Source organism: Physeter macrocephalus, chromosome 11 (genome assembly GCF_002837175.3).
Source record: "Physeter macrocephalus isolate SW-GA chromosome 11, ASM283717v5, whole genome shotgun sequence".
NCBI lineage: Eukaryota > Metazoa > Chordata > Mammalia > Artiodactyla > Physeteridae > Physeter > Physeter macrocephalus.
In genome coordinates, this window is record NC_041224.1 from 64802271 (window position 1) to 64828390 (window position 26120).

Genomic DNA, 26120 nt, shown 5'->3' on the forward strand with positions numbered 1-26120 from the left:
TATTTTAAAATTTGTACATATGTATTGTATGAGAATATGAGTGACAGAGAAAAAAAGTATGTTAATCATTTATACTGCTAGTTTAAAAAATTTAGATTCAGTTCTAATAGCTTTTCAGTGTATTGTTTTTGCTTTTATTTTTCCTTTTTAATTTTATAAGTAATACAATACCATTATTAAATAATCAAACCATGTTAGCAAAGTAAATCTCCTTCATTGCCCCTTCCTCATCCCTACTCCTTTCCTCAGAAGTAACCACTGTCATCATTTTAGTGTATATACTTCTAGATGTCTTTAAAAAGCATTTACGTATGTGTACATCTAGAAATATATTTTTTGTTAACAAATAGGATCATCCCATCTGTGTTGCAAATTGCTTTTTGACTTTTTAATCTTTAGATTGTTCCATGTTTGTACATGTAGACTACATCAGTATTTAAATGCTCAAAGCAGTGCTTATTTATTAAACTTTCAACACGCAGTGAGTCAACTAGAGATCTTGTAAAAATGCTGATACTGAATCAGAGGGTTTAGGGTGGGGGATAGAGATTCTGTGTTTCTAACAAGCTCCCAGATGATGCCAGTGCTGTTGTTCCTACACTTTGAATGGGAAGACTATAACATATCCTTCAGCTAGATGTACCATAGTTTAATTATTATCCAATTGATTAAATCATTGAAGTTTCCCCTTGACTACAAATAGTATGACAATGCACACTGGAATTTTTCCATGAAAGATTTCTTGAGTATTCTAGTAGACAGTCATTGCCATGGTGTGCTTGTGTGAGGGAACAGGAGATTTCTCCAACTCCACCCCTATATTTGTATTTTTCTTGTTCTTAATTGTACTAGCTAGGACCTCCAGTAGAATGGTAAATAGTCTTATTGATACTGATTCTTTGATGGGAACATAAAACTTGTACAGCCTTTGGTAATATTTACAAAATTTTAAAATATGAAATCACCTTGACTGGCTATTCCCTCTAAAATTCTATTCTTCTGAAACTCTTACACATGTGTACAAAGATCTATATGCAAAGATGCATATTACAGCATTACCTGTAATAGAAAAATTAAAAGCAACCTTAAATGTCCATTAGCAGGAGAGTGATTCAGTAAACTGTGATATAGTCAGACTCTGGATCACTACGCTGCTATCAAAAGAGAGGTGGCCATATATACTGATATGTAAGATTACTAAGAGAGGAACACAAGTTGCAGAAGAGTGTTTATTGGCTGATCCATTCTATATCTTTAAAATGTGTATATGTGTGTAGTGTGTTTGAAATACATAGAAAAAATTTGCAAGACTCACACACCAAAAATATTAGTAGTGTTTATCTCTGAGGAAGGTAGTGGTATTGGGCTTGATAAAGGGGAGGATTTTATGTTTCCTGTATTCTTTATACCTTTTGTACTGAATACTTATTCAAAATGATAAAAAGGAAGAGGGAGAAAAAAAAGCAAAAGCTAACAGAAAGAACCAAGTGAAAGAATACTAAGGAGTAGCCGGGAGCAGACAAATCTAAATCATCCAGTAGTCAGTACAAATTTCTAAATAGACAATCCATGAACATGCAAAAGGTCAAATGGTACAAAAGCATAATGGTACGATGAAATACCACCTCACACCCATTAGGATGGCTACTAACAAAGAACCAGAAAATAACAAGTGTTGCTGAGGATATGGAGAAATTGAAATGCCTGTGCACTGTTGGTGGGAATGTATAGCCACTTTGGAAGACAGTATGGTATTTCCTCAATAAATTAAAAATAGAATTATCAAATGATCCAGCAGTTCTACCTCTGGTATACTCAAAAGAATTGAAAGCAGTATCTCTAGGAGGTAATCGTACACTCATGTTTACAGCAGCATTATCCACAATAGCTAAAACATTAGAAAAAATCCAAGTGTTCATTGACAGAGGAATGAACACGCAAAACATGGTATGTACATACAGTGGAATATAATTAGCCTTATAAAGGAAGGAAATTCTGACACATGCTATGACATAGATGAACCTTGAGGACATTATGCTAAGTGAAATAAGCCTGTCACAAAAAGACAAATACCATATGAGTCCACTTATATGAGGTACTTAGAGTAGTCAAATCATAGAGACAGGAGGTAGAATGGCAGTTGCCAGGGATTAGAGGGAGGCCGGTGAGTAGGGTGTTACTGTTTAATAGGTATAGAGTTTCAGTTTTACAAGATGAAAAGAGTTCTGAAGATGGATTGTGGTGATGGTTGCCCCAAAATATGAATGTACTTAATACCACTGAGTTGTGCACTTAAAAATGGTTAGGATACTAAATTTTATCTTATGTTTATTTTACCACAATTTTTAAAGTTGAGAGGAAAAGTGTATGGTAACAAGTCACTCTCCTTATTTGCCAGTTTCCCAGTTACCCTCCTGTGAGATAACCACTGAACCAGTTTTCTGTAGATCCCTCTATGCATCAATAGCTAATTATATCTCTTCCTTTTGAATTCACATCTATGTAACACTGTCGTCTTCTCTTAAAATATCATACCTTTCTATCTTACTTTACAGTTTATTAAATACATGTCTTTATTATCTCTCTCCCTCACAGCATCCAGTAAAACGTCTTTGTAGCTTAGTAGTTGCTTATTACGTATTTGTTTAATAATTGAGCAAACAAATGAATTCTGTGGTCCTGGAAGGCACAAGAATTGGGGAGTTCTCTGTGTATATAAAAAGGTGATGGTGTATACAGTAATCTCCTTTAGTGACCCCCTAATGCACGGTTCTCACACCTTAGCATGATAGAATAATCTGGGAGAACTTGTTAAGATGATGATTATATGGCCTTATCTTTTGGAATTCTCAAGCATGTGTGGTGACACCCAACAACCAACATTTTTCTAAGTATCTTTGCATATCTCTGCAAATAGTCTATGAATCTCTTTAAGTCATTTGTATGCTCCTACAATGCTGAAAAGCAGAGGGCTTACAAATTGAGTTTAGCTATTTAGGGAGCATATCTAATGTATGTATAATACTAAGTGAAAATAATCAGCCATGAGGCCTTCATACCTTCTCTGTGTAAATGTGGCACACAATTAATGTTCATCATGATAATAGTGGGATATCATACAAAGAATAAGTATGTTCAGTCTTGTCAGGGAAGGGGAACCTATATTCAATAAAGATTTTTGTGAATTCTTCGCGATAAAACCATGTGTAGAGCTGTTTGTCAAATTTAAGAGCTTTAAGGACCCTAAGACCCCAAGTTTGAGAAACATTGCACTAGGATTAAATTCTACAGTCACAAAAGCCAACTTATAAATGTGAGTGCTGAAGTTATATGATTATTAAGATTTTATATTATAAACATTTAAAAGCACATTTTAAAACTTATGCAGAAAATTCACAGCAAAGATTAGATTTATGAATTCCTATTGGAGAAGCAGTGGTATAAAACATTAAATCCTTGAGAAGCTTGAGAGTCCTTGAAAAAATTCTTACTCTCAACATCTAATTTTCTGATAGTGCCGATTAATGGAATTTTTAGAATTCAAGTAACCATTGATTTCAACAAATATGCATTGAACACCTATTATGGTTTAGGCCACTGGGGTTTCAATGGTAAATAGGGCAGTGATGGCCTAGGAATGGGGAGGAAAAGTTGGCGGGGGTGCCTATGGATCAGGAAAAGCTTCTTTAAGGGATTGTTTTTAGAGATCTGAAGGATGAGTACCTGTTAGGTGAGTTGAGAGGTAGGGATAAGGAAATGCAGTGCAACTGGACGTGGAGGTACAGGGATAGGATAGAAACGTAATTTCAAGGTCGTGTGGCAACTCCGTCATAATGTTGCTTCATAATTGATTTCACCTGTTTCACCTGGAGATTAAGGAAAACATTCACCTTCATTGGAACAAGAAGCTTTCTCAAGAAGTATTGGAGGGTTCTAATTTATTTTTGTTAGTTGAGCCAGTACTTACAGCAGACTTGTGATTAGACTGTCAGGACAACATCCCTGAGGGGATTTCAGACTGTTAAAAATGCTTGGGTTTTATTTGTTGGGATTTTTTTTAAGGACTTACATGTAATTTTGTGAATTATTGAAAAGAAGCTTAAGAACAGCAAGTGTGCAGTGTGCAGTTTAACATAAAATGGACAAAGTTGCTTTATTTCTGTGCTTAAAGTGCTTTTTAGGAATTTTAATGCCTAAACCTTTAAAATCAAATAATAGAAACTCCAACATTTCAGAGCTAATATAAGCGAAACCGGTTATAATCTTCTAAATAACAGCATAGTAAAGTAACCTTGAAACTTTGGTGTTGGCCCTATATTGTTTTCGTTTGAATTGAGTGGCAATTTCCATCATTATATAACAGTTATGGAATTAAGTGATGTTTCCAGTAAGGGAATTTTGCAAGTGTAATATGTTTTAGTATTAAGTTCTACTTGTGCATTTAGCAATTAAAATTGTTCTTGTAATGATGATGGCATTAGAAGGGATAGGGAGCTGTCAAAGAGAATTTGAAGCTTAATTATCTCTGGTAACAAAATGCATAATCTTCCATTATGATGCTTGTTTTCTTATGGTAATTGACTCATTTGCTCTCTGGTTATCAATTTAACTTCCCAACCACAAACATCTGCTCTTACATTGTGTTTAATTGGTGTGAATACTATCTACCGAGAAGTTAAAATCCGGAGAACATTTTAAAGGCATTATTTTATAATTCATGAAAGGGAAAAGTAAATGATGAATTGAACATTGTTTGTGATGATTTTTTTCTAATAGTCTTTGAAAGTCTTTTACTGAAAATGCATACTAAAATTATATTAATTGGATTTTCTTTTGAAGAGAATTTTGCTGTTTTCCAGAATTACATACTCTGCTTTAGGGGTCGCCTCAGTCCCTTAGACTTAAGGCATATGTCAGTTCCTCAGAAACATGGTACCATAGTGGTTAAGATTGAAGGCTTTGAAGGTAGACAAAATTGTTTAGTACATAACTAATCTGAAGAAGAGGGGTGGGTACAAATTTGTTTGCTTATAATTTTTAAAATGAAAGGTAAATCATTCAAAAAAAATTAATGGTTACCTATAGGAGAAGGGAGGGAAAAGGGTAGAGAAAACAGGGTTAGAAGCAAGACTTGTTGGAATATACCCTTTTTTGCAGATTTTAAATTGCTGAAAAGGGGAAGTAAAATGAAACAAATGACTCTATATGTGTAACTAGTTGGTAGTATAGCCACACAGAAAGTTAAAATTCCAAGTGAAAGTTACTGTTCCAAATAAGTTTAGAATAGTAATTAAACTATATATACCTAGTAGAATTTTCTCAAGGACAAAAAGAAATCTTCAACTTTTTTCTCTTGGTGGAAATGTTGGTATTGTTATTCTGAGACAACTGAGTGTAAGATAAAGCATATAAATAATTAAGGTGGCGTCATTGAGAACAGAGATTTTTGGCATGAGAAAAAGGAAATAGAGATGTAAAATGAATAGGATCCCATTAAAACCTATAGTCTCAAACTTAACTGGAGATACCAGAATGAAATCATAATTTTATATTTAAAAAGTACAGATTTCCTGGCTTTGTCCACATATAGGACCTAAAAACAGTGACTAGAATATACTAAAGACCACTTGGATCATGTCAAAAACAACTCAGGAATGTCCAGTGGACTCAAGCTTCCATTGGTCAAAGATGGGATAGTTTGAAAATGAAAAGAAAGATAACTTCAGTGGTTTGAAACAAACCAAATATATTTTAATCTGTGAACTCATAATGATACTTTTAAAAAGCCTTCATTGATCACATTTGGGAGATGATATTAGAGAACCAGATCATTGTTTTGGGAATTGGTAAGCAAAGGGAAAGAATCGAGCATTATCCAGTTCTTTCTGTAAGAATTATACTTAAGGGTAACCAAATAATTGATGAGGGGATTTTTCTCTTTATAGAAGGAATGATAGAATATTACTATTTTGCAACTCCTTTTGTGTAAGCAATGATTATCAAAGACTGTTAACATCACAAGAGACACAGTCACACATTATGAACCCTCCTGATGGAAGGACAAGGCACTGCCTATGAAGTAGTCTTGGGGGGGAAAAGAAGAGCCTGACTCCAATCAAGCTTCTACATTTAACTGCCTGTATATAGGATGAATATGTTAATAACCCCATGGTAATGCAGTCAGCAAAAGACAGACTGCAGGAAACTCTGCAGGACGAATGACTTCTTCGACAAACGCATTGCAAAGATAAGAGATAAAGGAGGAACCTATAGATTAAAAGAAACATAAGAAACAATGCCAATGAATGTACCTTGTTTGCACAATTAAAATAAAATAAATCACCTTTAAAAAAAATAGGCCAGTTAGTGAAATGTGAATACTAACTGGATAATTTGTGATAGTAAGAAATTATTATAGATACCAACCTGATGATGATTTTGCTTAGAAATAGTTCTTGTTTTGTAGAGGTACTTAATTAAGTATTCATATGTGAAATAATATAAAACCTGGAGTTTGCTTTCACAGTAATCTGGGAAGGCCATGGGATGGTTTGGGGTAGAGATGAAACAGTATTGGCCATGAATTGATAATGATAATAAGTGGATAGCACTCGTGAATGTTAGCTACTAATTACTATACAACAAAGGTATAAACTAAAATCATAAAATCACAGTTGGTTTGAGATCTTAGTGTACTTAGGAATAGTCTGCTTGAGTTCCTTATTTAGTATATGAACAAACTGAAACGCATGGATTTTTTGAAGCCCATGGTCAGCAAAATGTCTAGTGGTAGAACCAGCACTCAACTGTACGTCTCTTGACTTCAGTCATTACAGTGTCTTTACAATAAATCATTACTGAATAGTATCCAAATAAACTTAAATACCTAGTCTTAAATAGGACCACTCAGGATTGCAAATATGTTTGTTTTTCCAGCATCTAAAATTTATTGCAGTTCAAATGAAAACTCCAGGTTGCTTTTGTTTGTTTGTTTTCTTTGAGAAGGAACAGAGAAACATAAGCAAAGATGAGTCTAAATTCATCTGGGAAAAAACATCTTAATGAACATGTTAGGAAATTTTTGAAGAAATAAAGGAATAAATTAGGAGAGTACTTGTTCTGCCAAATATTTTAAAATACTATATAGTAACAATCATTAAGTTTGTGGTTCTGGCCCAGGAATAAACAGGTCAATGAAGTCACTTAATATGCAAAATAAACCCCTAAGAGTATATAGGATTTAGATATTAAAACTATTTCAAATCGGTTACTTTGATTGGGACTACTGGAGTTGCTGTTTAGAAAAATATAAAGCTGGATGCTTAACTCAATGAAGTCAAGATTGTTTCATAGACATACTAGAAGAAAAAGTAAGTGAATATTTTTATACTATGGAAGCAAGGAAAACCCTTTGGAGTAAGAATAATAAAATACAGATGCCAAAAAAAGAGAGGACTAATAAATTTTACCACATACAGATTTAAAACTTTGTTACAGTAGGCATCCTAAATTTAAAAAGACAAAAGAAACAGCTGAGAAGAAATATTGGCATGTAAGAGAAAGGATTAATATCTTACTATATTAGTCAGGGTCCAGTCAGGAGCCAGAAATTGCACCAGGAATTTGAACAAGGAGAATTTAACATAAAGAATTATTAACTAATAAAAGGTGTTTTAACTGCTGAATAGGATAAAGTAGGATTCTAAAGAATAAAGAAAGAGTAAATATAAGAATTAGCTACTACCTCAAGAGCCGAGGGAGAGAATCCAAAAAAACGAACAAACATGGAAGAGGGCACCCTTACTCAAGTTTGATATTCAGACCTTGGAGAGAGTGTAGTCACTGCCAGAGAACACAGCCATGGGCCAAACTGGTCCACAGGAGATCACCTGTTGGATGCCACAGGCCTGAGCTGGTGTGTGGAAAGCCGCCTGCTGGGATGCCATGGGCCTGACTGATGATGAGCAGGAAGTTCCCCAGCAGGGTGCCTTGAGTCAGAGCTGATATATTGTATGCTGTTTAATGGAATGCTCACGGTCAGAGCTCGTGCACAGAAAGCTACCTGCTAGAGTAAACTGGAGAAACTTACTAGAGACTGAGCAGAGAAACTTGCAGGAGGGTGATCACCAATGGGTCTCCCACATACCTTCTAGCTGCCACACCGTAGGGACGAGAAGAACAGCACACCCCAACCTGAAAGATAAGCCTTTTCTTCTGCCATGCCTTACAATGTCCCTCCAGTGCCCTCTGTTCACAAAGTCTAACATTGCATCAGCTGGCAAAGATCCACATCCATCATTACAAAGAAGAGTGGATTTGGAGCTGAGAGGCCATAAATTAGTAACTGGCGTTATGTGAAAAACTCTTATATATAGATAAGAAAACTGTGAACACTCTAATTGAAAAAATAGCAGAGTATGTGTATAGATCATTCACAAAAGAATAAATACAGATGACTAACCAATGTTTGAAAAGAGAGTTAAATTCACTGCTAATAGATTTCCCTTACTTCATCTAGTTGTGCACTTATGTTTTCTTGATCTTGCATCACTGTGTTACATTCTTACCATCTTTGGCTTCTACTGCTTACCTGGGGTTCTACCTGCTCTCTATACTCTTACTCTTCATTTACCCAAATTATAAAGCTAGTCTGGACTTCTTCCCAGGACCTGCCCCCTCTCTAGCCAGTGCAATAGATTAAAAAAATGAAAAAAGAAAGAAGATTGGGAAGGAAGAAATAAAACTCTCTATTTGCAGGCAACACGGTTGTCTACGTAGATAATCCCAGAATTGTCTATAAAAAGTTGCTAGAACTAATGAATGAGTTTAGCATGACCACAGAATGAAAGGTCAATATGCAGAAATCAATTTCATCTCTAGATACTAGCAGTGAACAATTAGAAGCTAAAAAAAAAAAATTTAAATACCACTTGACAGTAGTACCAAGAAATTTAAAATACTTAGGGATACAGCTAATAAAGTATGAACAAAATTTGTATATTGAAATATATAAAACAGTGATGAGAGAAACCAAAGATCTAAATAAATGGAGAGATAAACCATGTGCATGGAAAGGAAGACTCGGTATTGTTAAGGTGTCAAATTGCAGCAGATTCAGCCCAGTCCCAATCAAAATTCCAGCAGGGTGAGCACATTTTAACTCAACTGTTGAAAAAAAAACAAACTGCTGTTGTCATCATCATTGTGATATAGGGAGTTCCTTGTCATTTGGAACTTCAAACAGGGATTTGTAACACCACTTTGTCATGGATGTAGCAGGAATAGGAAATTATGGCATTAGGTAGGAAGTTGGACTAGATGATCTACTTTTACCCTTTAAATTCAAAATCTTACTGAATCTGTTTGAGTCAGTGATTTACAACTTTGGGTTAAGGGGAAAGGGAGACAATGGGATAATCAAGCTTTTTCAAATACATTTAACTTTTCCCCAAAGATTCTGTTATTCTACCTCCCACCCTTAAAAGCCATTGCATGTAATGAAGGGTGTTACTAATGGAAGTGTGTGTGTGTTTCTGTGAGTAAACTAATTAAGGCCTCTAATGTGACATTTGTATTACTTTTTGGGTTTTTTTGTTACTCATCAAGCTGACTAAAAAGGAAGATAATGTCAGTCTTCTCAGCTCTTTTTGAATTGTAATCATGGCTTTTCTAAAATGGTTTAAATCTTAGGGAAATAGACTTCAATATTTAATTTTTGGACATCTTAGAACTTTCCTATTTTCATTTTCTTCAAAACAGTCACTTAGTAAGTATTTCTCAACAGAGAAACTCAGAAATTATTGTTATAATTATTCTGGCAGTTAATTATGCCAGAATATCAATTTTTAAAGATATTATGTTCCTAACATATATTTTAAATATGTATTTGTTATGTTTTTCTAAAAACGTATGAAAGCCTCAAATAATTAAAAATCCTATGAATTCTATGGTTTTTAAAAATTGCTTGAAATACAAATAGCTACCTATTTTTATTTTTATTAATATCTTAATTTTCTTTCTGTTTTAAAGCTCAACCTGAATTCCTGAAGCAGCCTACTAATATATATGCTCATGAATCTATGGATATTGTATTTGAATGTGAAGTGACTGGGAAGCCAACTCCAACTGTGAAGTGGGTCAAGAATGGGGATATGGTTATCCCAAGTGATTACTTTAAGATTGTAGTAAGTATTTTTCAAAGAAACTTATCTCTGAAACTTTTAAATATCTTTAAATGTAATCACTAAGAGATCTGTTATCTGTAGTACATGAAATGGTGTATATAAGATGAAGATAGAAAAACTCGCTTAGAATATAATCTCTACATTGACTGATGAGAAAGCTGAGCCCAGAAATATTTTGCTAGCTCATGTAAGATCATAGAGCAAGTCAGTGTTTGAACTCAGCCTGAAGTCCACGTCTCCTGACCAACAGTCTAGTCCTACTCGGACGTACTAGCACTCTTTAACACAGCCGCCACCACTTTCTGGATAATGATTATCCCGTGTGTGTATTCACATGTACCAATTGTCTTCATAGCTCTCTACTCAAGGAGCAGAAGTCTGTCTTTCTTATACTGATGCCCAGACCCTTCAAAATAAGGGTGACCCAGTGTTGGGCAGTTGCTGTGAAAATAAACATAAAGATTCTTTTAAAAAGTAAAGCAAAAGTAAATAAGTAGCCTTAAATCTACTTAAGAAGACTCAGTCATTATTTCTTTTTACTTCATATGTATATAGGAAATGCTTAGTAAATATTATCCACTGTCATTTTTTTTTTTTTTTTTTTTTTTTTGCGGTACGCGGGCCTCTCACTGTAGTGGCCTCTCCCGTTGCGGAGCACAGGCTCCAGACACGCAGGCTCAGCGGCCAAGGCTCACGGGCCCAGCCGCTTGGCGGCATGTGGGATCTTCCCAGACCGGGGCTCGAACCCATGTCCCCTGCACCGGCAGGCAGACTCTCAACCACTGTGCCACCAGGGAAGCCCCACTGTCATTATTATCATTATCTAACATCCTGTTAACATAATTATCTAGGTTTTAGTAATAAAGATTAATGACATATCTTAGGATGCATACCTGACATTCATAGACATAATCAGAAGTAATTATGGTTGTTCAAGACTTAATGTCTCATTACAAATTTCTCATATAACTAATTCATTCTTCATAGGAATACATTTTCTATTTTTAAAGTACATAATCTCATATGTTACAAAAAATAATTCACAAGTATTTAACCCTAATTAAAAAACAGCGTGTTATGGTTAAATTAGCATTTTTAGTCTTTTATCATTATTTTCATACTGTTTTTTAAAATAACAATAACTATAGTTGACATTCATTTAGTACTTTATAGTTTAAGAAAAGCTTTCATATATGTGGCCTCATTTAACTTATCTGTTAGAACTATTGATATTAGAGATAATCTTAAGAAAATGCCTTGAATTCACAAATTCAGACTCTCACTATGGTCACATGGTATTGCATGCCAGATATTTTTCCAAGCAAAGGTGTAAGTTTGCATACATTGCAGATAAGACTTTCTATAAGGATTGAGTTTGTAATTGTTAATGACAGTGTTTCCTTTTTCTAGTCTCTTGAGTCAGTATCTTGTCAATAAAATTGAGTTAACAGGTTCATAGGTAGATAATATTCAGTAACTGAATCATACAATTTTACTTGTTTTTCCTCTGCAGAAAGAGCATATCCCTGAGATTTTGAACTAATGTTTATCAGTTAAATCATAAAATTTTATTTATGTTTTTCTTCCTCAGAAGGAACATAATCTTCAAGTTTTGGGTCTGGTGAAATCAGATGAAGGGTTCTATCAGTGCATTGCTGAAAATGATGTTGGAAATGCACAAGCTGGAGCCCAACTGATAATCCTTGAACATGGTAAGAGGGGCTGAAATAGTAAGATGAAAGAGGCTGACTGTGTTTGAGGAACTAGGACCTATCATAGGAGCTATCATTCCAGGATACCTAGTGATTAATAACCTGTTTGTAAAGGCTAATATATGGCATAACTAAGAAAAAAATAGCAGTCTAAATCATTTCTGTTTTTTTAAATGACCTAGAAACACAATTTTGGATAATGTTGAAAAGAAATTGGTATTAAGAAAAGAAAAACTGAACATTTATAGTCTTACACAAATGAATGTTCTTCAGATTTCAGTCATTTTAATCTTACAAATATATTTCTGATCTATTAAAGTAGAAAAACTTAATGTTTATTTAGTAGTGAATTTTTCTTTAATTTTTCCAAAATAAACTTGCCTTTTCTGATTTTCACACACAAAAAATGCTTATTATAAATTCAGACAACATTGAAAAGTAAAAAGGGAATAAAAAACAGTCAGGGTCAATTCTGGGGAAACCACACAGTAATTTGAGCAAAAACTAAAGAATTAAATACTCTTTATTAAAAATTATTCACTGTAACCGGGGATTGGAGTGGCAAGGGGTTGGCTAGTAAGGACTAAAGAGAATTCTAATGAATATAAAAGAATGGCAGACATAAGGAGCAGCCCCAACCCTTAGGTCTGAGAATGTTCAGGAAAAGGCCCCTCTCAGGGCTGATCCAAACCATGTTAGAGAGGGTGTGGCCATGGTTTAATGGATGATGGAGAAGTTGCTGTGCTGCCATCCCATAGAAGCTTGTTCAAAACCTCCTGTCTAGTGTGCTGGGCAAAAGCTGTTCACAAGTAGGTGTCTCAGTGAAGGTATTATGGTAAAAAACTACCAGTGGGGTTGGGGTATTGAGGGAAGCTACTCACCAGCACCCTGTACTGATAAAGTTTTAACACATGTCAGCAAAGGAAAAATATGTAACGTAAAGAGCCCAGCTTCGTTTTTGCAGAGCAGGCAGTAAAGTGTGAATTTGGAGCTGAAAGACAATAAATTGATTACAAGCACATGCTTCAAACCCGGCTGTCTAGGAGTACTGCGTATGAGCACACACAGATGTGTATATGGTTTTATAACCTATTTTCTTGCAACAGCATGCTGTGGACATCTTTCCATGTCAGTGAGTATAGATCTGTGTCAACATTTTTCATTGTTGAATAGTAAATATACACTTTGTTTTATATAAATAATTCCCCATTGGTTAGCATTTAAACTGTTTCCTGTTTTTTACTATGATGAATGAGGCTATGCTGAACTTCTTTATATGATTATTTTCTCATACTAAATTACTAGAAGTTGAATTGTTGGATGACAGTTTTGTATGAAATTGATAAGGATCACTGTTGGGTGTACTATTTGTTTTAGCAGGAAAAGCGTTTTTCATTTTGTGTGTTTCTCAAGAATGCATAAAAAAGAGGCTGCTTTAGACATCTCATTGGGTGTCTGAGTCAAATTTAAGTTCCGGTTGCATTGTGATCAGGGAAGCTAATGGGCAAAGCTACTCTGGCTTTTCACTAAAATAGCATGTAGGATTTTTATATGCTATTTCTTGAGAATGTATTTCAGAGTACTGTTATAAAAAGGCATAAAATAGTAGAACTGCTCTTTTTCTTGCTATGTTTGTCTGTCATTTTACCTTTCCCTTTACATTGAAAACGATATAGTAGAAGCATGTCATTTTTCCATTTTGGCAAAATGCCTGAGTATGATTCCCAAATTAGGCATTAACAGAATAAGTGAGGTAGATAGGCTTATTTCTTTTTATTAGTGGCAGTGTTTTTCCTTAGTAAATGTCATGGCTCTCCTAGGGTTATTTCCATGGAACTAAATAAAGGGACTTCAGGATATTTGTGTTTGTGATTACCATTATAGAGTTAACGCTAACAGTATAAATGGTGGCTTTGCTAGGAGGATGCTAAACGAATCCTAACTGGACTTTCCTCTGAAAATGTTTGGATGGCATAATAATTAAAGTCATAGTGTGTGTTTTATTCTTTTTGAAACAACCTTTCAAAAACAGACAATGTTGTGAGCTGGTGAAAATTTTTAGTGACCTTGTCAGGGATGCATTAAGGATGCACAGATTCTAGGAAGGAGAGTAAATGTCATATTATTAATTTTGCTATTTTAATTTGTAAGATAAATATTTATGTGGGAAAACTAAAAGAGAGACTGTAACGGTTTATAAGATCTGATCTCTGCCTTTCTGAGGTTTATGATGTTGTAAGGGATATAAGAGATGTGTATGACATTAATACTAGTCCATAATAAGTGTTATTTTTATAGTATAAATAAGGCAGCATACAATTCAGAAGAGAAGAATTCTGTGTCAACAGGGAAGTTTTTTCATGGAAAGTGTTTCCTTTGCAGTAGACCTCAAATGATAAGATTTCCAGATGTTAATAAGAGGACCTGGCTCAGTATGGAAACAGAATAGAGTATGTGTTCCTGTAGGAAGGTGGCCTGTAAAGTCAGAACAGGATCAGATTGATCATGGCCTTGGTTATAAACAGTCAAAGCAATACTGTAGTAAGGCAGTCTGATGACAAAGTCAGGTTTAATTAGATGACAGAGTGGTTGAAGGAATATTGTTATAAGAGACCATGCTGAAATAATAAGTAGTACTGTACTAGAGAAATAGAAAGGATCCTAATTAAGAGATGGTAGTGATTTATCTAATTCAGACTTTATCAACTGATTGGATATTAAACCATATTGTAGAGAAATCAAATATACTTCTAAGGTTTTATCTGGGTGACTGAAAGAATGGTGATGCCTTTACAAAAATAGAAAAGGAAGCTGAATTGAAGTGGAAGGGAACTTCTACTCAAGCTGTAAAGAGTGTTCACAGAACATCCCTCACTCAACCTACAATAAAAAGCTGGATGATCTACAAAACCATAATTTCTATGAGCTCATCAGAGAGCTGAGCTTGCAAAACAACCAAGTAACCTAAATTCGAAAGGATTGGACAACCCTCCTCTCCCAGAGAATGGATCATGAATTGTTTCACCTTTAGTAGAACACAGGAGAAAGAGATGGCTGTCATAAAAATGGATAAGAAATCAGCTAAAATTTTAACTGAATACTAAAGACTAAGTATGGACTACCTTGGAATCTCTGGGGGCCTCAGATAAAAGGAGATTTCGTACGTGCTTGCAAATATATTTCCCTGGGGCTCCAGAGGATACTCACTATTAAGGCTGGGGGCAAGGTAGGGACTCGAGAAAAGTTACCTCGGTGGAGTAGAGGTGAAGGAGGTGATCTGTGGCTGCTGCGACATAGGTGCAAAGCCCCTCCTGTTTACTCAGAGTCCCTTAAGCCTCAAACCAATGGGAGAGGGGCAGAAAACCTTATTTCATAAATTCCTGGAGGAAATTAGAAGCAAAACTACTACTTGGGGGAGGAACCCCTCTGTTCCCCAGGACACAAGCAAAGACCCACTGCTGCTGGGGGAAGAGTAAAAGAGAAAGCCCTTTACCTCTGAAAGAAGTGCATAAAACCGTTTTGGGCCCTAGAATGGTATACCAATACCTAGGAGAGGTCTTTTACCATGGGAGGAAGAATAGGGAACTACCACTAGAGACCAACACAAGTACAAAGCAGATTTTGGCTTCCATAAGAAGGAGAGCCACTGCGCCTATCTAATACTGAGGCTGGACCAAGACAACTGAAAATCCCAACTGCCGCAGCCATGAGCCTACCACCATACGAAAGCGTTCTGCTGAGCAGGGAAGGTCAAGAACATAGAGATCCTTCTGTGGCAGAAGTATACAGAAATGGTTGAAAGCTGCGAGGAAAATAGGAAAATTGAGAAAAACTGTCTGGCTCCTCATCTCTCACCTTAAGCACAAGACACCAGTAGCAGAATTTGAAACCTGTGATGTGCTGAAGGTAGCTATAATAACAATAAAATCCGTGCCAAGTTCAATTCCTGTCTAAATTGACTAAACTCTTCCATGCTAATGGCTTGACAGAAGAATAGACATGCCAGTTTCCAAGTGTAAGTAATAATTATCAGCCTCTGCTTTTCTGTACATCATGCTCAGCATTCAGTCAAAAATTATTGGACAGAAACATAAGCAAGGGAACTCCAGCTCATTGTAGAAAGATAAAGCAATCAAATATAATCAAATTCAGGGGACCCAGATATTGGAACTATGAGACAGGAACTTTAATTATTAAAGTATGTTAAATGGAATATATTTAACCAGACTAGTCGAGAAAAACACAAATTACCAAATCAGGGATGAAAGGGAGGACATCATTACAAATTCTGTAGATTTTAAGAGGATTTAAGGGAATACTAGAAACAACTTTATGCCAAAAATTTTGAAAAGGAAGGTAGTAGAGCTGGTTTGTTTAGGGAGGTAAAGCATCAATTTAAGATGTGTTGAGTTGGAGTTATAATAGAAAACCAGAAAAAAAATGTCTAGAATCAGAGGGAAGTCAGAAGATCAGAAAAAAGATTGAGGAAGAAAATAACAAGTTTTGGTAGATTTCAAGATTTTTAACCAAACTCTTCTCTTGCTATAAATTAAGGCAGCTAACTATATTTTATTTTCTTGTATGTAGAGATTACTGTGTCCCCAGTTGTCATGTGGTAGTCATTCACACTATTGAAAATTAAAACTCCTTAACTTTCTCTTCAGTAAATGGAGTTGTAAGTCTTATTTCTCTGCCTTCAGAGGAGTGTCTTAGTCATCTGAAGTTCATCCCTGAACATTCTCTTGAAGATCCCCATAGTGACCATCACTATTATCTTTTGATAATTTTTTTGCCATGTTATGTATAATTTTTAACGGTTAGGAGTTCATTCTTGTTTCTGCCTTAAACAACCACTATTTTATGTGGACTTACACCTCAACGTCTTATTTTATCTGCTTAAAGACAGAATGTATTCCCTTACTGGTTTTTCTTTATCAATTCCAGTTACTTAAATTATTTCTAGGGCTTCCCTGGTGGCCCAGTGGTTGAGAGTCCGCCTGCCGATGCAGGGAACACGGGTTCATTCCCCGGTCCGGGAAGATCCCACATGCCACGGAGTGGCTAGGCCCGTGAGCCATGGCAGCTGAGCCTGAGGAGTGTCTTAGTCATCTGAAGTTCATCCCTGAACATTCTCTTGAAGATCCCCATAGTGACCATCACTATTATCTTTTGATAATTTTTTTGCCATGTTATGTATAATTTTTAACGGTTAGGAGTTCATTCTTGTTTCTGCCTTAAACAACCACTATTTTATGTGGACTTACACCTCAACGTCTTATTTTATCTGCTTAAAGACAGAATGTATTCCCTTACTGGTTTTTCTTTATCAATTCCAGTTACTTAAATTATTTCTAGGGCTTCCCTGGTGGCCCAGTGGTTGAGAGTCCGCCTGCCGATGCAGGGAACACGGGTTCATTCCCCGGTCCGGGAAGATCCCACATGCCACGGAGTGGCTAGGCCCGTGAGCCATGGCAGCTGAGCCTGCATGTCCGGAGCCTGTGCTCCGCAACGGGAGAGGCCCCAACAGTGAGAGGCCCGCGTACCACAGAAAAAAAGAAAAAAAAATATATATATATATATATTTCTAATAGAACCTGTATCTATCCTGCTGATTTTTAAAAATCTTCTCTTTACTCTCAGTCTTATGTATATCACTTAAAAAGTATGATGGCCTAAAAGAATGTGGGAGAGGAAGCTTATGTAGAAGAAATAACACTTCACAATTTTTGAATATATGAAAAAGTGAAATCACAAATCAGTGCAGATTGAAAGGATCATATATTGTATGGAACATGGACAATTTGTTGGTGATTTGGAAAGAATTAAATTATACATTTACCTTATATCAAAATAAAAGAGTTAAAATTTAAATTAAATCCATAAAAAGGTTGAAAAAATGATAGAAGAGTGTCGCCATTTACAATAGACCACAATTTGTTAATTCATTCACCAGTTAATAGGCATTTGGGTTATTTCCAATCTATCACCATTTACTTTTACTTATAAAAGAAATAGGGCTTCCCTAGTGGCGCAGTGGTTGAGAATCTGCCTGCCAATGCAGGGGACACGGGTTCGAGCCCTGGTCTGGGAAGATCCCACATGCCGCGGAGCAACTGGGCCCGTGAGCCACAACTACTGAGCCTGCGCGTCTGGAGCCTGTGCTCCGCAACAAGAGAGGCCGAGATAGTGAGAGGCCCGCGCACCGCGATGAAGAGTGGCCCCCGCTCGCCACAACTGGAGAAAGCCCTCGCACAGAAATGAAGACCCAACACAGCCGAAAATAAATAAATAAATAAATAAATAAATAAATTTAAAAGAAATAAAAGAGAATACAGATGAAAATTTTGGTATTTTAGGATATAAAAATTTAAATGTTTTGTATGTAAAGTATGAGAAATACCTTAACTGAAGGAAGACAAGCTAGGGAAGAATATCATAAGAATTACAGAAATTTAGTGTTCTGAATGTAACAAGAATGCACACAAATGGGTGTGATAAAGTGACTAACATAAACATATAATTCACAATAGAGCAAAGATAAAGATAGTTTCTACACAGGACAAATGTTCCACCTCACTTAAAAATATAAAATTAAATCATTTTAGTGAGATGTCATTTTTACCTAATAAAGATTTTATATATTTTAATGAAATATAATGTTCATTTTTAATGACTGGTTAGGGTGTAATTATGTTTGTGTCTTTCACTCTTAGTGAAAATGTAAATTGTTATATCATTTACTAAAACCATTTTGACAATTACATCTTAAAAATTACTGACTTAACCCATTAATTGTTCTTTTAGGATTTTTCCCTAAGGAAGGAATCAGAGATTTGGACAAAGACTATTAATGTCAGCATTAGTAATTTAAAAAGAAAAAGGTAGGGATAAAGAGAGAAAGAGTAGGAGATGACTTAACATGTACCAAAATAGAGGAAATAGTTAAAATAAGTATAGTACATCCTTATGATGAAAAAGCTGTTTGGCCATTAAAAACCATGTCTTTGAACACTTTAATGATATCAGGAAAATCTCAGGATATAATGTCAAGTAGTAAAGTAAAATACAGAATTGTATATAACAATCCGAATTTAGTTGAAAAAATTGTATGTACACATTTAGATATTCCCACACCAAAATGGTGGGAAAGATAACAATGGTTATCTTTGGGTAGTGATATTTTCTCAGTTTTCTAAAATAGCCGTATATTACTTTTATAATCAGTAAAGGTTTTTCTTTTTTAACTTAATAGTAAAGCCATCTTTCAGTCAGTGCTGCAATTTAGAAAAGACACCAAACACATAATTTTGAGAACTTTCTGCCAAAAACATCATGGATAGAAGTTAAGAGTTACAAATAACTCCCTTCACAAGAGAGTTGGGCTGTGTGGCAGGAAGTAAACAGAGCAAATTTTGGTAGACCTCACTGATACCTTCGATTTAGTGAGACAAGGACTAGAGGGACAAGCAGCCTGCAGGAGAAGGATGGAGACTGGCCCAGTTGTAGCCTTTTTTCCTTTGTGTTCATAGCATTGTGAATCTCCAAGGGTATATATAGCATTTCTCAAATCTATTTGACCATGGAGTTTTTTGGGTTTTTTTTTAAGTAGACTCATTAACATCTTAAAGGGTGCATTTTGGGAATTGTTGATGGAGGGCTATTCAAAGGAGGATGGACAAGAGTAAGGTTGGCAAACGGTGGCCCACAGGCCATATCCAGCCAGCCTCCTGGTTTTGTGCATAAGTTTTATTGGACACAGCCACACACATTTGTTCACAGATTGTCTATGTTCGGTCTGTAGTCATTTTCACTCTATAATGGCAGAAGTGAGTAGTTTAGACAGAGACCATATGCCCCACAAAGCCTAAAACATAACTCTCTGGCCCTTTATAGAAAAAAGTTTGCCGAACACTGGACTGTATGATACGTATCTTTCAGCCCTGATAGTTTGTGATTCTGAGTTATTTCTGATCAGTGAAAGTCTGTTTCACTTAAAACTTTCTAAATATAAATAAGTGTGGGTAGTGACTTCACTGGTGGCGCAGTGGTTAAGAACCCACCTGCCAATGCAGGGGACATGGGTTCAAGCCCTGGTCTGGGAAGATCCCACATACCGCGGAGCAACTAAGCCCGTGCGCCACAACTACTGAGCCTGCGCTCTAGAGCCTGCGAGCCACAACTACTGAGCCTTTGTGCCACAACTACTGAAGCCCTGTACACACCTAGAGCCCGTGCTTCACAACAAGAGAAGCCACCGCAGTGAGAAGCCCGCGCACAGCAACAAAGAGTAGCCCCCTCTTGCCGCAACTAGAGAAAGCCCGTGCACAGCAACGAAGACCCAGCACAGCCCCAAAAATAAATAAATAAATTTATTTTTTAAAAAAAATGTTATAAATAAGTGTGCGTAGGTGGGAAAAGGCAGAAGAAGGCAGTAGGGTGAAGATAAAAGGACAAGAGAAGAATGTCAGACACGGTATGTGGATAACTAGGAGATGCGCAAAGGCGACTGACTCCAACGAGGAGCTATGAGTGAAGAACTACGAACTAGAGAGAGTTTGCTAGCACATCTTCATGGCTACCTCTGCGACACTTAGGCATTGGAAGCACCATGGAGTAAATTATGGAAAGTGGAAAAAAAACCTGTTGTGATGGTGCTTATCTTCCCGTACCTTGTTTAATAATAATCTGAAAGTATTTGAGCATCTTTGACACAGTCTTATTTTTGTAGAGGGAATTTTCTGATTCTTCTTGGAAGTGTGTAGTTATAAATCCTGGTCATCAGCCTTTTGGCTAGTGCTTGGCTGCAAGAAGGTACCTTCAAGCAGCCATAAGTGGCCTGTGATATAATTGGACAGCATGGCTTTTAAGTTAATTATTACCTATGAACATTAAATGAAATTTCATAATTATAGTTAAAATATATAAAACATCTGTGCAACAGCACTAGGAAACAGTATTTCTAATCAAATTGGGACATAGAATTTGAGAATGAGTATGTCTCAAACATACTTTCTCCCCCCCAAGCTTTATTGAGGTATAATTGACATATAAAACACTGTATAAGTTTAAGATGAACAATGGGTGTACAATGTGATGATTTGATGAATGTATACATTGCAAAATGTTTACCACAGTAAAGTTAGTTAGCACATCCTTTACCTCACATAATTACTGTTTTGTTGTTGTTATGGTGAGAACATTAAAGTTCTATTCTCATAGCAACTTCCAAGTGTACACTACAGAATTGTTAACTATAGCCACTATGCTGTACATTACATCCCTAGAACTTATAACTCTTAAACTAGAAGTTTGTACCCTTTGACCAGCATCTCCCCTTCTCCCCCATCCGTCAACCCCGTGGCAACCACCATTCTATTCTCTGTTTCTCTGAGTTGGATGTCAAATATACTTCCTTAATTAAAACATTTAAAATGCATTTTTTAGTATTTAACTTTACTCTTACGCATTTTTAGGAACAGCAACTCTTGATTTTAGAAGATTGTGGCTTTTAAAATATTTCAACATAACAGTATTATTTTTATTTGCTGCTAGTTCAAATTATGTCATTTTATGCTAATACACTTTATGTCTTATACTCATCTGTTGAATGATTTTTTTTTAAGTATTGGCATATAAAGTACTGCAAGTATGAGTAATAAGAATTAAGGTAAAATGTGTTTTTGTCTGTTAACTTTTTATTATCATTTCTTCATGTCAGTTGGAATTTAAAAATAGATACCAAAACTATCATGTAAAACTGAAATATAAAAACACAAATACGATTTTTCTTTGTACATTCATTCATGTCAAGTGTGATAATTGGCAGTTTTTTAGTTCCAGTAAGGGAAAATGGGTTGGTGAAAAGGGAGTAATATGAACTTGTTTTTAGTAAAGGAAATTCATATTTTACCAACTAATTAAATGACTTCTAGGATATTATGGCTGTGGTAGATAAGGTTACTGATCTTTACTTTTTTTTTTTTTGACAGAAACATTTGTAAAAAATTCCGTATAGTATCTGAGGTAAATATTGAATAGTAGAAGTTCTGGAATAAGTGACTAATGACCTGGCGTGATTAAAAGTTGGCTAGATAACAGGAAATTGTTAGTCATTAGTGGAATATTTTAAATCTGAAGCACTAGAATGTGTGATAGTTGGTGTTGATTTTAATCAAAGGATAAATTCTAATCAGTTATTTTGCTTTTTTGTAGCAGTAATTATAACTTTAATAAAACTTTTAACTCAAGACAACTGTGATGAAATTTGACTTCTTAGCATGAATTCCATGTCTAGGAACTTTCTAATATTGAAAATGCATCTAATGTCAATGCCTGGGTTCTGGTTTTTATGTGCCATTAACTTGCTGAGTGATTGGATCAGGCACTGAAATTCTGTGATTTTTAAATTTTATTTAAAATTAAGGAATTAAATGATCTCTGAGGCCCCACATCACTCAAATAATCTATTAAATGCAGTTGTTTTAGAAATAGGTGCATTAAATATAAGGTGCTTTTCAGAACACTCTTTCTGTCTAGGTATTGAAATAAATAGATACATTGTTTGCAAAAAGATTAAGACATTGCCAGCTAATAATTTTATGTTACCGGCCACAGTGTGTAACAAAACAAACCTGGTGCTCAAAATCTGAAGTATTGGCTTTATTTCCCAACCCTACTAAGATGAGGTAATCTCTGTGAGCATCGGTTTTCTTATCTATAAGTATAAACAATAATCTCTGCATAGCACACACCTGAGGGGCAAATAGAATAATATATGTGAAGTATTTTGTAAATTGTAAGTACTCTAACTTTAAGGTAATAGTATTTTTTAAAATTTTTAAATTTATTTTTGGCTGCGTTGGGTCTTTGTTGCTGTGCACGGGCTTTCTCTAGTTGCGGCTAGTGGGGGCTACTCTTCGTTGCGGTGCGCAGGCTTCTCATTGCGGTGGCTTCTCGTTGCAGAGCACAGGCTCTAGGTGCACGGGCTTCAGTAGTTGTGGCAGGTGGGTTCAGTAGTTGCGTCTTGCGGGCTCTAGAGCACAGGCTCAGTAGTTGTGGCGCTTGGGCTTAGTTGCTCCACGGCATGTGGGATCTTCCCGGACCAGGGATCGCACCCGTGTCCCCTGCATTGGCAGGCAGATTCTTAATCACTGCGCCACCAGGGAAGTCCTAAGGTAATAGTAATTTGAAAGAATATACAAAGGCAAAACTACTGAATGGGAATTCAGTCGTTGGCATTAAACCCAATCGAAGTGCATATAAAAGGTTAACTTCATGAAGCAAGGTTTGAGGATTTTTTTAAAGTAGACAACAGAAATCCATTTAATATTCAATTATATCATTTAAATTTGTAAAACAAGAGAAAAGATCTATGTGACCAGATTGCAAGGTATTTGAAGTAAAACTAAACTTGGCACTAAAATAGATGAACATAATACATGTTCATTGTCAAAAATAAGAATGCATAATTGACTGAAATAAAAGTAACTGTACCTTTCTTTTAACCCTTCCCCAATCTCACTTTCTAGAGATAGCCCTTGTTTACATTGTATATGTATTTATTTGTTCAGTAAATATTTGTTGAACAAAGTTCTGTATGTGGTATAAAATTCTATATCCATTGCCCTAAGTGGTAGGGATTAAATAGCTAACAAGCAGACATGATTCTCTGCCCTCATAGTTCTTCTGTTGTATTAACAGAGACAGACATTAAGCAAGTAAATAAACAGAATAATTCAGCTTTTGTGTCTACTTAAAGGAAATAAAAAGAATGCTCTGATAAAGAATTATTGAGGGTATATTGGGAGTTACTTTAAATAGGATAGACAGAGAGGCCTTTCTGATGGGATATGCTAGTTGGGACCTGAGCATTAGAGAAGTCTCTGTGTGTGTGTTTTATGCTTATATATACACATACACACATTCATGTATAAACTTTTTATTTGAAGGTGTGAAATCATTTTTTTGTGATTTTACCAAACAGTATTCTATGCACATGTCGGTACTTAGAGGTTTACCTTTTTTTTTTTTTTTAACTTCTCTATTCTCATCAGATTTGCATATGAGGAGACTGGTGTTTTGCATTCTTGATGACAATATAAATTTTTTTGAAGTGCAGTTTAGTAATTTAGAATTCACATACCCTCTTATCACATAACTCTCTTCATAGTAATTTATCTTGCAGGCATAGTTACCAAATATTTAAAGATATTTGTGTTAGACTAGCATAAATCTGAAAGCAATCCAATCAATGCAACCAATAAGGGGGCTGATTAAATACATGAATACAGTGGAATACTAGGTACCTGTTAATAATGTAGATCTGTATAAGGTAAATAAGGTAGATATGGAAAAATACTTAAGTTTTATTATTAATAAAGCAAGTTGCAGAAAAGATTTCTTGGGTGGAAAAGGTAAGAGAGAAGGATAAAGATTTATGTATGCTTATATGTGTAAGAAAGTTTTAAAGATCTACATAACAATCCGTTAATTGTGCTTGTATCTGAGGAGTAGAATTGGAAAAGTCTGAAGATGAGGAGGATAGAACGATGTACTACTGTAAAATTTTGAAAAGCCAAATAGAAACTATTAGAAATTAAACTTGGAATATTGCAATCAGGTCTATACATAGTGATTTTTACTTTGTTCAGGGTAGTTTAAAACTTTCTGAGTTTTTATTTCTTAAAAGAAAATGCTGTGGGAGAAAAAAATATGTTGTTAAGAGTATTTGGTAACTATCTCCAAATAGCTTATCTTCTTATCTCCAAATATAATATCTTCAAATACAGCATTTTTTCCCTGGAAGATGAATCATGTCATATAAATACTAAGACAGTTAGCTATAATTCGTTAAAATCTTGAAAGCAAATTTGTTTTGTTAAACCAACAAGTATTTTATTGAGTACACATACTGTGTAAATAAATCAAGATTTATAGTTACTAACCCTACTGTATAGGCCATCAGGAGAAGTAATGTAAAATCATGGAGAGTCTAGCTGGGATGGACCTTAGAGACCTGAGTATCTAGTCTAGCTGAGCTGGAGACTCAGTTAAGTGACTTGCCTTATATCACATAGCTAGTTGGTATCAAAGTTAGGACTGATAACTAGGTTTTCAGTTTCAAAATTCACTTCTATCACTTAAGCAAGTTTAATTTTTTTAAATAAATTTATGTTTTATTTATCTATTTTTGGCTGCTTTGGGTCTGTGTTGCGTCGCGCGGGCTTTCTCTAGTTGCGACAAGCGAGGTCTGCACTTCGTTGTGATGTGCGGGCTTCTCATTGCGGTGGCTTCTCTTGTTGCCGAGCACGGGCTCTAGGCACGCGGGCTTCAATGGTTGTGGCACGTGGGCTCAGTAGTTGCGGCTCGTGGGCTCTAGAGCGCAGGCTCAGTAGTTGTGGCACACGGGCTTAGTTGCTCCACAGCATGTGAGATCTTCCCGAACCAGGGATCGAACCCGTGTCCCCTGCATTGGCAGGCAGATTCTTAACCACTGCGCCACCAGGGAAGTCCCTAGTTTAATGTTTTTAAGACAGAGATCATTTACGTTTTTTTAATTTCAAGTTTAGTCTTTTAAATCTACAGTCTACTGTGGTTACACTTATTGATAAGGTTGGTCAGGTATATCATTTTGCAAGGATGACCATGCATGTAATGTGCCAGAGACAGTCCTAGTTTATGTCTGCTGTCCCAACATAATTACCAAAAGTGCCTTTTTTCACTCTCAGAGTTATCTGGGTGTGGACAATATGTTCTAAAGTCACTCCAATTATTGCTAATTTATTGAATCTAAAAGGTTCTAAATAGTTAATAGGGTAGAGGTTTTGGATTATGAATCTAAAGAACTGCAGTACAAGCTGGCTAAATGCCAAAGTGGTACTGTAATTCTGAATGGGAAGAAATGCTTTCTGCTAGATTTGAAAAACAAGGAAGGCTTCTTGAAGAAGATGGCATTTAAACTGAGCATAGAAGGATGAATGGGATTTTAGATTGGTCATGTTATACAAAGGGGAAAAAACAATGACATTTCAGGTGTATAAGTAAGAAGAGTCAAACTGCATTTGAACAATAGAAAGCAGTAGAGTTCAGCGTTCTCAGAAAAGTATAAATACAAGATTGTACATCCTGGAAGATGTGTCTAAACCAGATTATTTAATACCAAGTCAAAAAGTTGGAATTTTTTGAGTAGCTGGAAGACCCTGGCAATTTTCAGGTACATGAAGAA

General features: G+C 35.6%; 1 protein-coding gene across 11 annotated transcripts in view; it reads left to right on the forward strand.

Moving 5' to 3' along the window:
- Window positions 1–26120, forward strand: part of NEO1 (neogenin 1) — a 256124-nt gene that overhangs the window by 124953 nt on the left and 105051 nt on the right. For all 11 annotated transcript variants that reach the window (XM_055088092.1, XM_055088096.1, XM_055088094.1 and 8 more), the window contains exons 6-7: window positions 10030–10184; window positions 11776–11896. In XM_055088092.1, the coding sequence (XP_054944067.1) occupies window positions 10030–10184; window positions 11776–11896 (276 nt within the window). The remainder of the gene's footprint in view (window positions 1–10029; window positions 10185–11775; window positions 11897–26120) is intronic.